Source organism: Mustela nivalis, assembly GCF_964662115.1.
Source record: "Mustela nivalis genome assembly, chromosome: 19".
Lineage (NCBI taxonomy): Eukaryota > Metazoa > Chordata > Mammalia > Carnivora > Mustelidae > Mustela > Mustela nivalis.
In genome coordinates this window covers 37,736,237-37,748,425 of record NC_139038.1, presented here as the reverse complement: position 1 = coordinate 37,748,425, position 12,189 = coordinate 37,736,237, and the positions used below count along the sequence as shown (strand labels likewise).

At 64.5% G+C, this 12,189-nt stretch overlaps 1 protein-coding gene across 5 annotated transcripts; it reads left to right on the top strand.

The window, feature by feature from the left end:
• Nucleotides 1-348: 348 nt before the first annotated feature.
• NHERF2 (NHERF family PDZ scaffold protein 2) lies at nucleotides 349-12,139 on the top strand. 5 transcript variants are annotated; one of them, XM_082713564.1, is made up of 7 exons: nucleotides 349-754; nucleotides 3,202-3,402; nucleotides 8,592-8,771; nucleotides 10,005-10,158; nucleotides 10,236-10,279; nucleotides 10,794-10,856; nucleotides 11,111-12,139. In XM_082713564.1, the coding sequence occupies exons 1-7, from the start codon at nucleotides 542-544 to the stop codon at nucleotides 11,267-11,269; spliced, it is 1,014 nt and encodes a 337-aa protein (XP_082569690.1). In that variant the 5' UTR covers nucleotides 349-541; the 3' UTR covers nucleotides 11,270-12,139. The 5 variants fall into 5 exon arrangements, with proteins under 5 accessions (XP_082569690.1, XP_082569689.1, XP_082569691.1 ...); XM_082713563.1 differs by having other exon boundaries at nucleotides 368-754; nucleotides 10,794-10,859; XM_082713565.1 differs by lacking the exon at nucleotides 10,794-10,856 and having other exon boundaries at nucleotides 368-754.
• The last annotated feature ends 50 nt before the right edge of the window (nucleotides 12,140-12,189 follow it).

The window sequence follows — 12,189 nt, the reverse complement described above, 5'->3', positions numbered from 1 at the left end:
CTGAGGATGGAGGACAGAGCTGTGGCCGTTGTTCTTATCCTCCGCCCCCATGTAGATTTGTTCGGCCTGAGGACCCCTTCTCCACTCCTTTCCCACGTCAAGAGCCCGCTTCCGTGTCACGAATGCATACAGTAGGTGCTCAATAAATGTTCTTGGACTAGGAGGCAAAGGCGCTGGCGCCAGGGAGGCTGCCCAGAGTCCGGGCGAGACAGAGGGGGTCCCAAAGCCCTGCGGACTCCTCCGCCCCCGGGACTGGCAGGGTGCCAAGGCCGGCCGCAGCCAGGACCGGCCGGGACTCGGGGCGGGGGCGGCCCCACCGAGGAGGCGGGGAAGGGGCGGGGGCGGGGGCGGCGCCGCAGCCCGAGCCCGAGCCCGAGCCCGAGGCGACGGGAGCCGAGCGGGAGCAGCCGAGGGCGCCGCCGGGTCCCCAACGCCGCCGCCGCCGTCGCCGCCTCCGCGCCCGCCCCCCGCGCCCCTGCCTGCCCGCGGCAGGCGTCAGCGCCGTGGCCGGCCGGTGGTCGGCCGGTGGGCAGCCGCCGCCATGGCCGCCCCGGAGCCGCTGCGGCCGCGCCTGTGCCGCCTGGTGCGCGGCGAGCAGGGCTACGGCTTCCACCTGCACGGCGAGAAGGGCCGCCGCGGGCAGTTCATCCGGCGCGTGGAGCCGGGCTCCCCCGCCGAGGCGGCCGCGCTGCGCGCCGGGGACCGGCTGGTCGAGGTCAACGGCGTCAACGTGGAGGGCGAGACGCACCACCAGGTGGGTGCCCGCGCCCCGCCCCCCGCCCGCCGCCCCGCCGGGCCCCCTCCCCGGGGAGCGCCTCCCCGCCTCGCGCTCCCTGGCGCTGGGCGCCAACGACCACGGCTTCGGGCGCTGCGTGCGCCCAGGCCTCGGCGCCCTGCCGGGGGCGGGAGGGGGTCGCACGAGGGCCTGCGTGGGTTCCCGCTACGAGGTGGCGGACGTGGCGACGGAGGCACCGGCCTCCTTGCTCCCCTCTCCGCTTCAGCCAGCTGGCTCCTGCGCCGGGGAGGGGGCATCCTGGCAGGGAGGGGCCCGCAGTGCGGCTCAGGGCCCTGGGCCCCAGCACTGGAGTCTCCTTCCGGCCTCAGTGTGCAAGGAGTGCAGGCGTCAGTCACCCTGGGGGGTCTCCATGCCTGGGGGGGGCCTGAGTGCTTGTCTGAGTGTAAACACGTGCTTGTGTACACAGCTGGGTATGTATGTGTGTACATGTCCCTCTGGGGGTCACGCACGTGTGACCACGTCAGCCCCCTGGGGGTACCTGAGGGGTATCCCAGTGGGGGCACACCTGTATGTGTGTGTGTCAGCAAGTGTGTGTGTGCGTGCACATGCTGCACTGTACGTGTGAATGTGCACCTCTAGGTGTGTGTGCGCGCACAGATCTGCAGTCTGGAGTGTGTGTGTGTGTGTGTGTGTGTGTGTCCGGGCCTGTGGGTCTGCCTGCCTGGCTGGGTGTAATAGTTAGTGTGTGTTGGCAGGTCAGTGTACTAATGTGTGTTTTGGCTGATGGCTTCTGGGTCCCTTAGAGTCGCTGCTGGTGGCAACACGTCCTCGTTGGAGGCCGCTTGGCCCTGCAGGAACCGCTGCCTCGGCCCCCTGTCTCCTGCCACTGGGGACGAGGGCCAGAAGGAGGGCAGGGTCTGTTCTGGCAGGTTCTGCTCCCTGGGGACTCTATCTCCCACTGGCCAGGGACTCGGCTGGCATCAGTCCAGCTCCCTCCACCCCTTCTGCTCAGGGTTCTTGGTGTCCTCCCCAGCCCCTGTGAGTCTGTGACCCGTCTGCGTGGCCAGCCCTGGGGCCTGGAGATTAGTAAATTGGTTCTTGGCTGCACCAGCAGCTGAACTCCTGCTTCTACCCCTGAGGCCCCTGCCTGTCTGTCCGTCTGCCTACCTTCTGTCCTGCACCCAGAGTTTCAGCTGGATAAAGCTGTTTGCTGAAGGAAGGTGGGGGTAGGCCGGAGATCTGGGCTCGGCAGATCTCGGGAGGGGCTGGCACAGTGTCACCTGGCTTTGGGTTAACCGTCACTGCCAGCCCTAGCCCCAGAGCACCTGCTTCTTCCAGGCTCCCAGGTGCTGGTCTCTGTAGCTCTCGCGCAGAACCTTGCTGGCCCAGGAGGGAGCAGGTGTAGTCACAGCTCCCATTCTCCAGATAAGGAAGCTGATGTTTGAGGATATCAAGCGTCTAGTTTGAGTCCCACAGTCAGGAAGCCGCAGCGTGCTGGGGTCCTCCAGTGGCTCTCACCAGGAGAGAGGAGGGGACAGAGGAGGGCCCGGGGAAGATGGGCCTGGTTCACACCCTCCTATCTGTTGACAGCTTCTTCTGAGCAGCTGATGAGGGCCCTCTCTGCCTTCCCCCAACACTTGGGGTGGAGGTCTTGTCCTTCCTACCCCGATGCCCAGGGGGCACTGACCGCTCCTTCTCCCTGCACACCACACCCCGACATGCACACTCCATGGCCCAGCACGTGCTCTGGACACTTGACAGACACCTGCATAGGTACGCCAGTGCTCCCAATGCCACGCTTGTCCCACAGGGGGCCTCTATCTATTGGCTCTGAGCCCTGCTTCCCAGGCTGTGTGTGGGTGCCCAGCAGGTTCCTTGCCTCGGGAACCAGGCCTTCCCTTCCCGTCTCTGCAGGTCCGGCAGGAACAGGGGGTCAGGGTCCTGTCTGGAGGCAAATGGAGAGCTCAAAAGCAGGGGTTTCGACATCCATGCTCCACTACTGAGAACAGCAGTGGCCGCAGATCCCCAGATGGGGACCTAGGGAGAGCCCTTGTTCCCGCAACCCCAGACCGAAAGATAGACCCTGGATGCACGCCTTCCCACACATCCGTGCACACACGCACACCCTAAAAACACCAGTCTTAGCCGTGCACCACCTTCCAGACCGCCTGACTGCTTCACCCAGCTTCCCAGTCCCTCCTGGACCAGACCCGGGCCAGGCGAGGCTCCCCAGTGACCCTGTAGCCCTCACAGCCCCAAATCAGGAGTGCTGGGTAAAGAGGGAGGGAGCTGCCGGGGGCCCCGGGGGTGGGGGGCGGAGCCGGCGGGCCTCTTGGTCCAGCCACCCATCCCTGGTAGGCCAGCTGCCGGCCCACCAGCCAGGGCCAGCCCTGGGTGGCGCCGCTGTCCATGTGCTGCTCAGAGTGCCGACTGCTGACCTGCTCCCCCCAACCTGCCTGGCCCAGGTGGTGCAGAGGATCAAGGCTGTGGAAGGGCAGACTCGGCTGCTGGTGGTGGACAAGGAGACAGACGAGGAGCTCCGCCGGCGGCAGCTGACCTGCACCGAGGAGATGGCGCATCGAGGGCTTCCACCCGCCCACGACCCCTGGGAGCCAAAACCGGACTGGGCACGTGCAAGCAGCCTGGGCTCTGAGGCTGGCCAGAAGGTACGGCGGGCTTGCGCGCGGGGGAGCCCCGACTTCTCCCACAACCGCGTGTCTGCCGCTTGATGGCAGCCAGTCTCCCCCTCGCTCACCTCCAGAAGTCTCCATCCCCTCTGCCTCTTGGGGCAACTGGTGACTACCGTCTTGCCTACTTGGGGCCACTCTTTCTGCCCTCAGCCTGTGTTCTGAGCCAGGTGGGCCCGGGGGAGCGTGACCTTGGTCCCTGGCCCCCTGTCTCTGGCCCTCTTCCCCAGGATACCCATCAGAGCTTCCTGCCCTCGGAAAGGTCTCTCTGACGAGCCCAGCCTAGTGGCTGACGGAACTGGCAAGGGTCTGCTGGGAGGTCCCGGGACGGATCAGATTGCGGCTGGCTCTGTGTTCATGTCAGGTGTCTGCTTGTCTAAGGAGCCTGCTTGTGCTGGGAAGGCCTTGGGAGGTAGGGCCTGGTCCTCCTCTGTGGGCAGTGCGTGGTTGGGGACAGCCGGGGACACTAAGCTGGGTCCTCAGTTTGGGGTCTACAGCGGTTGGGGTGCTTTTTCCTTCTTGCATCTGCTCCAGGCCAGAGAGCTAGAAGATGTGTATGTGTGGGGGGCTGCTGTTCTACTGACTTCTGTTTGGCAGGACTTGGGGGGGGTCCTACTTTAGGGGGGCCAAGAGGAGCGTGACTCTGTTTGTTCTGCACGCTCTCTCGCTCTCTCTTTTTTTTAAAGATCTTATTTTTTTTTCCCTTTCTTTGAGAGAAAGGTGGGGGGTGGGAGAGAGAGAGCAGTAGGAGGGGTAGAGGGAGAGGATCCCCAGCCAGTCTCCCCACTGAGTGTGGAGCCTGATCCCGGTCTCGACATTGGACTTGATCTCACGACTCATGAGTTCATGACCCTGAACGCAAACCACCCAGGTGCCCTGATCATTCTATGCTCTTGAAACCCCATGGCACCGTTTCTCATGCCCATTTTGCCTTTTTTTTCAAAAAGATCTTGTTTGTTTGACAGAGAGAGAGTGAGAGAGCGCACAAGCAGGGTGAGTGGGAGAGGGAGAAGCAGGCTCCCCAGTGAGCAGGGAGCCCCACATGGGGCTTGATCCTGGGACCCCAGGATCATGATCCAAGCCGAAGGCAGATGCTCAAGAGACTGAGCCACCCAGGCGCCTTTTTTTTTTTTTTTTTTTTAAATCTCTTTAAAGAAATTCAATCCCAGTGGTTTCTCCAGATCCTACTTTGAGACCCACTGGCCTCATGCCGGTGAAGGTGTGAGAGCTGAAGTTTCCGGGTGTTTGAGTCTCCAGCATGAGCTGGCTGTGCCCGGGTCTCTGGGGGAGACGGCATTTCAGGCGGGAAGCCAGCCTAGGCACAGGCCTGGGTCTGAACCCTGAGGATGCTTTTTGTTCCTTGGGCTCCAGAGCCCAGCGGGGATGGTCGGGGGGGCCCAAGTAGGGGGCATCCAAGTCGGCTGTGGGGTTTCAGGGAGTCCTGGGCTGATGTGCGGGCTGGTCTGGCTCCCCGGCCTGCCAGCAGGCTGGAGCCCCTCTCCTTCAGGAGCGTCTTACCTCCCAGAGGAAGTGCCCCTCCCCTCCAGGCATTTGTCCATTGATTTAGACACAAACGCTGAGTTCACCTTCCTGTGGAAAAATCCGCCCTGGGGCTTATCTGTAGGGTGGGGTGCTGAGGCACCTTGTCCTTGGGTGGGACCTTCCCCCTCTGCTATTTCAGGCTCTGGGAGCCGCAGGAAGCCTTAGGAGGGGGCTTCCTCTGGGCGTATTTTTAGAGGAACAAAGTGGGGCCTGACTAGCAGGGCTCTGTGGTGGGGGCTGGCCTGGGGATGGGGCTTGCAGGGGAGGCCCAGAGGACAGGGTCAAGCCCTCCCTCCCGGCCAGAGACCTGCTGTCTAACAGGCTGAGTTCAAAGGGTCTGGAGGAAGAGCCGGGCCTTGGCTGACCTCCCCAAACCGACGGGCGGTCAGGGTGCCTAGGAGGGGGTGCCCGCAGGCAGGATGGACGGCTTGGGCTCCGGTGCAGAATGAAGCGTCCCACCATTCATTCATAAGGGCCAAGCTGGGAGTCAGGGCCCCTCGAGTTACTCCTGGCCTCTCTGTTCTTTGTCCCCCATCCCGGCTGGGCTGGGGGAAGTGGGGCTGGGGAGGGCACTGAGGGGGCAGGCCCTCCCATGGGGGTGCTGTGGGGTCCTAGTCAGTGGTGACTCAGCCAGGCCAGCTGCAGCGCAGCTGATCCTGACAGTGACAACAGGGGACAGCCCCCGCACAGACGGGGCAGGCTGCGATGCCGGGGCCATGGAGGTGGGGACAGAGCTGGGCCCCCACCCCGGTTCCACAGGTCCTTGGGTGCACGTGAGTGGGAGTCCTGTGGGGGCTTGCCGCCTAGTATGGGGGCCCTCGTGCCTGTGGGAGAGCCCTGGGAGCCTCAGCAGGACTGTCTCCTGCTGTGGCGCCGGGGACCCCTCCCTGGCCTCCCTGTTCCCCCAGCCCCGGGTCCTGGGGGCAGGGCAGGGCCTCCCAGCAGCTTCCTTCCTTCCTTTCTTGGGACTGAAACCTAGCCAGTACAGGGTGCCTAGCTGGGGCCTGAGCATGGGAGGGGGACTCAGCTGCCACCCTGCTCCCCAAAGTGACTCAGCCCCCCGCCGTCCCCACCCATCCCTGGGGAGCTGGGGCCACTGTGGGAGGTGGATAAATGGGTGGTGGCCTGGGCTGGCTGGAGACTTTAGGCCACTTCAGCTGGACACTTGGTGCCTGCCACTTCTCTCCTGCCTCCCATGGCCCGCTCTGGGGATGCCACACGGCTGGCCCCAGCCCCAGGAGCCTCTCCACAGAGACCGTCCTGGGGACTCGCGCAGGTCAGCCCGGGTGGGGGCAGGGTAGGCAAGGAGGACCCCCAGCAACCCGGCTTAGCCCATGTCCCTCAGGGTCAGGAGAGGGGATTGGGGACGCCCCGGTGACCCTAGTGCGAGCAGGCTGGACCTTGAGCAACAATGGGGGCCTTTCTCTGCCAGGGCTGGTGAGTCACCATCTGGGGGGGCACAGCCCGGCTCCTGGGGTACCCCCAAGCCAGCGTCTTTGTCTGGTCACTGCTCGGCTTTTAGACCAGGGCTTGTCCAGCTCCGGGGCTGCCTGATGGAGAGAGCCAGTGGGAGCCCGAGGGCCTGGCTGGGAGGCGGCAGGAAATGCTCGGAGCCAGGGCAGGGAGGCAGGAATGTGAGCGATGCGGAGCCTGCACGCCCCCTCCTGACCCACTGCTGCACGGGCCTCTCCACGCAGCCTGCCCCTGCCCCAGCACAGCTCTCAGCCTGGGGGTTGGGTGTGGGGGACGGGGCTCCTTGGGTGCTGCCAGGCAGGAGAGCATTAGGGCAAGACTTCCAGAGAAGGCTCTCGGCTGGTGCGGTGAGCAGTGGGTGTGCTGGGCCGAGGCAGGGGGATGGCCAGGATGGCCCCAAACCCGGATGTGACTTCAGCCTGGCTTCATGGCCCCGGATGCCCCCCCAGTCCTGCTTCCTGTTTGGGGACCTCAAGAGACCCGCCAGGGAGGTCACTGTGGAGGGCGTGAGAAGAAGCCGCAGGGCTTAGTGCCAGGGCTGTCCTCTCGAATGCATGTGTCGCCGTGTAGCCGGTTGCGAGCCTGTGTCTGTGTGTCTGGTCTCTGGCCGCGCACTGCTCACACCTGGGCCCGGTCTACCTGCCAGGTGTGCTTGGTCCTGGCTGTGGCTCTGCTCCCGACCTGTCAGCCTCGGCACCTGGGCTCCAGCAGCCTGGATCAGAGAGGCACTGCTGTGGGGGGGTTGGGGGGGACTCCTAGTCTGTGCCTCCAGATGTGTCTGGGAGAGGGAATGAATCTGGGTGGGGGGCCCTGGGGCACTTGGGGGGGTCTCACCCCCATCCCTTCAGCCCATGTTGAGCAGAGGAACCCCTGGGGGATCGAGGAGCCGCTGTCCTGCCCCTTGAGTCCCTGGGGTTATGGGGATAGCGGTGGCCTGCAGTGGTGATCCCAAGGACATGGGTGGGTAGGCTTTGGGGGTCCGGGAAGGGGTCCCAGAGGAGGGGTGCAGGCTGGGCAGGAAGAGGGTGTTCTGCACAAGTGGGAGGCCCAGAGCTAGGGCCTTCCACCTGCCCTGTGAGAAAACAAGCGCTTGGGTCCACAGCCAGGTGGACTGGCAGGCCAAAGGGCTCAGGGTCAGATTTGAGGTTTAAGAATGAGCTCAGAGGCCCGGAGGCTGGGAGTGGTTGGGGGGTGGCCTGAGCAGCAAGGGGCAGGTGCCTGGGGCCTGGACAGCTTCCCTGAGGGTGAGGTAGGTGGAGGGTCAGGGAGGGGCCCCAGAGAGCACCCTCACCCTGCACACGCTCCCCTGCATGCACGCCAGAGTCCTGAGCAGCCCCGGAAACCCGAGCCGCTGCCCGCCCGCGCACTCCGGCCACCGGCCATGTTTAATTGAGCACCCACAGCCGCTGGGCACTGTGGTCCCGGCCCCAGGCCGTGGCTGGGTGGGGGTCTTGGGGCCTGGCCCCCAGCCGCACGGCCCCCTGACCCACAGCCCTGTACCGCAGGATGCCAGAGGTAAAACCCGGCGAGGCCGTGGGTGGTCGGGGGGGGGGTGCTTGGGGCATCGTGGGCCTTCCATGTCCGGGTTGGGAGGGTGGGACAGCGGGTCCCCCACTTGGCTTCCCTGGGCTCAGGCCCCTGCGCCCTGTCCCTGGGCCCTGTGGGGGTGGCGGTGGCTCCAGCTGGCTCTGGAATGTGAGAGAGGCCACAAAACAAACAAAACAAACGTCAGCCTCTCCCTTGGGCAGGGCAGCGGGAGGGGTTGCACCCAGGACGCTGTGCTGAGTGGCAGCTCCTAGGACCCTGGCCTGGGTTCAGCGCTGCCCATTAGCAGGTCCCCTTGCACCCTGTAAAGCCCCTGGTCCCATGTGAGGCTGTTTGAGATTTGGAAACTGAGGTTCTGCTCGAGATCCTGCTGCTGGAGCTCGGCCCCAGGCAGCCCAGCAGGGCCCCTAGACATGGGTACAGTGTATGTCCCTGAGACCTGGGGCTGCCGGGCGGACCGTGATGTTGAGTGTGGATTTGGGGTTCCTCTCACCCTTCTCCACTGCAGCTGCATTCTGGGGCCAAAGCCTGGCAGGGGGCTGGGTCAGGGGCCCTGGGGGTGGGGGTGGGGGGAGATCAGAACTCAGCCTGGTCTCATGCACCTGCAGGATGTCGGTGGGCCCCCGAGGGAGCTACGCCCTCGGCTCTGCCACCTACGGAAGGGCCCGCAAGGGTATGGGTTCAACCTGCACAGTGACAAGTCCCGGCCAGGACAGTATATCCGCTCTGTGGACCCAGGCTCGCCGGCCGCTCACTCTGGCCTCCGTGCCCAGGACAGACTCATCGAGGTACCTGTCATGGAGGTTTCAGGGTGTTGGCTGTCACCAAGCGTGTGTCTGGGCCCGATAGCCCCGAGAGTGTGTCTGGGTCCATGACTCCCACACAGAGTATATGTCTGGGCCCGTGTCCCCCACCCCGAGCGTGTGTCTGTGCCTGTGTCCCCCTGAGCATGTGTTTTGGTGTGTCCCCCCAAGTGTGTCTCGGCCCCTGTCCCCCTGAGCGTTTGTCTGGGCCCGTGTCCCCCGGAGCGTGTGTCTCTGCCCATGTCCCCCCAGTCATGTGTCTAGGCCTGTGCCCCTCATACAGAATGTGTATCTGGGCCCGTGTCCCCCACCCGGAGCGTGTGTCTGGGCCCCTGCCCCCAGAGCATTTGTCTTGGCCTGTGTTCCCCTGAGTGTGTGTCTGGGCTCTTGTCCCCCTGAGCGTGTGTCTGGTCCCGTGTCCCCCACCTCGAGCGTCTGTCTGGACCTGTGTCCCCCTGAGCATGTGTCTTGGCCCATGTGCCCCCGAGTGTGTGCCTGGGCCCCTGCCCCCCCAAGCATGTGTCTGGGCCTTTGTCCCCCAGAGCATGTGTCTCTGCTCGTGTCCCCCACCCCGAGCGTGTGTCTTGGCCCGTGTGCGCCCGAGTGTGTGTCTGGGTCCCTGTCTCCCTGAGCATGTGTCTCCACCGTGTTCCCCCGATCATATTTCTAGGCCCATGCCCCTCATGCAGAGTGTGTGTCTGGGCCCCTGTCCCCCAGAGCATGTGTCTTGGCCTATGTTCCCCTGAGCGTATGTCTGGGCCTCTGTCCCCCTGAGAGTGTGTCTGGGCCTGTGTCGCCTTGAGCGTGTGTCTAGGCCCGTGTCCCCCAGAGTGTGTGTCTGGGCCCCTGTCCCCTGGAATGTGTGTCTTGGCCTGTGTTCCCCCGAGTGTGTGTCTGGCCCCGTCTGCCAGAGTGTGTGTCTGGGCCTGTGTCCCCTGGAGGAGCGTGTGTCTGGGCCCATGTCCTGCAGAAAGTGTCTGGGCCCGTGTCCCCTTAAGCATGTCTCCGCCCATGTCACCCCAAGCGTGTTTCTGGGCAGGGAGGTCTTTGCTGGGAAGAGGAGAGATGCTGGGAACTTGAGCTGACATTCCTCTGGCTGCCACGGCTGGTGACAATATCAATGAATATTTGATGCCACACCTGGCTGGGTGGCTCACGGGGAGGGGGCCTGTGGGGGCCTGACCTCTGGCGGGGCTGACCCCACACTGTTGGGGGCAGGTGAACGGGCATAACATTGAGGGGCTGCGCCACGCAGAGGTGGTTGCCAGCATTAAGGCGCGGGAGGATGAGGCCCGGCTGCTAGTGGTGGACCCCGAGACGGACGAGTACTTCAAGCGGCTGCGGGTCACGCCTACTGAGGAGCATCTGGAAGGTGGGCTGCTGCCTGGGGGACTGGGGATGGGGTGGAGCCTGGGGGCCTGGGCAGCCCCTGACACCCTGTCCCCACAGGTCCACTGCCATCACCAGTCACCAACGGGACCAGCCCTGTCCAGGTGAGAGGGTGGGAATGGACCAGGTGGGCCCAGGAAACTGTAGGGGCACCTCTAGGGATCCCCAGGCCTGACTGAGTCCCCCACCTCAACATCTCCTTGTGTTGGTGTGACAGTGAGACCCAGTCTAAACGTCATGCTCCCTGTGGGTTCTGGCCCGGGTCAACCACACCCCCAGCCCCATGGAGCTCTTGGCCTTGTCATTCCCTCTGCCCAGCACTGGCCGTCACCCCTTGGGAAGGGGTTTCCCCCCCCAGGGGATGCTCTTGGGGGTGATCCCTATTGTAAGCTGGCCAGGGCCGACTCTCCAGCTCTCTGCAGCACCTGTCCACTCACTGCCGGGTGTCCCGCATCCTGCCCAGGCTGGGCCTGGAGCACAGTAGAGGCTCTGTGCCTGCTGCAGGACGGAAGAAGAGATGTGGCTCTGATGTGCGCATGCGTGCACCTGTGTGTCTGTGGGGGCCCCCTGGCTCCTGGGCAGGGTCCCTGAAGCCACACCTTGCCCTTGGTTTCCCAGCTCAATGGTGGCTCAGCGTGTTCATCCCGAAGTGACCTGCCTGGCTTAGACAAGGACACTGAGGTAGCAAGTGCCCGCCCACCTCCACTGCTTTGCTCACACATGAAGGGGGGGGCGGTCACAGGCCTCGGGGGTGGGCTTTTGTATAGCGGACAGCTTGGGCAGTGGGGTCATCCCCTCTAGGATGCCCCTTTGGGCCCGCTGCCCCAGCCCCGCCCAGTGGCCTGGGGCGTGAGCTCCCTGGGAGCGATCATGGGACCGAGGGCTTGGGTCCAAGGCTCACTCTGGCCCCCTGTCCGCTCTGCCCCCCACCCCAGGACAGCAGCACCTGGAAGCGGGACCCCTTTCAGGAGAGTGGTCTCCACCTGAGCCCCACGGCAGCCGAAGCCAAGGAGAAGGCCAGAGCCACCCGAGTCAACAAGCGGGCGCCACAGATGGACTGGAACCGGAAACGCGAGATCTTCAGCAACTTCTGAGCCCCTCCCCGCCTGTCTGCACGACCCTCGGGCCCCGCCCAGAGTCCCCCAAGCCTCAGCGGACTGGAGGGGGTGCTTCCTCACCCCCAGAAGCTGTGCTGGTCCCACCACCACCCAGGAACCAATGTGCACCCCAGTGAGCCCCGTCCTGCCCCCCCCCCACCTGCTGGGTGCTGGATAGGGGAGAGGGGGCCCCTCTCGAGGTAGAAGAGAGTGTCAGGGAGGGGCAGTGGTGACCGTGGGCCAGGCCCTTGCTGCTCTGCCCGGGCCTGCTGACTTAAAGGAATTTGTGTTTCTGCTTTTCTTCCAAAAACAAAAAAAGAAAGAGCTCCAGCTCCACATGTTTCCACTTACTACCAGAGTCCCGCCCCCGCAGGACGCCTCTCTGTCACTGCAATAAAGCAAACCTTTCTCTGCAAACCATTTCCTCCCCACCCTCAGCAGCAGCCATCCCAAGTGGGAGCCCTGGGCACTTCCAGGGAAAGAGAAAAACGTATGGGGGCCAGGCTGTGGTTGTGGGGGCTTCAGTGTGACTCTGCGGAGGCCACATGTGGCTGTAGGAGCTGCCCCTCTGCCCCCTCCCTGCTGGGGGTGGTCACTAGGCCAGGGCCCCACATTCCTGCTGCACTAGAGCAGGACCTGCCTGGGCTCCAGGGGCCCGAGGATGGAGGCCCTGTGTCCTCAAAAAAGGGTGGCCTCTGGACAGGCCTCTTGTCCAGGGGGAATGTGGCTGTGGGAGATGCTGCCCCCAAGGGACCTCGCCCACCCTCCCTTTCCTCCTGGCCCTGGCCGTGAACCCCACTGACATTGCTGTCTGCCGTCTAAGCCATAGCGCATGCGCGCCCTCCTAATAAACAGGCCTTCCTCAGACCCGTGGCCGCTTCTGTCCTTCCTGAGCCCTCACTTGAGGGTGGGGGGCT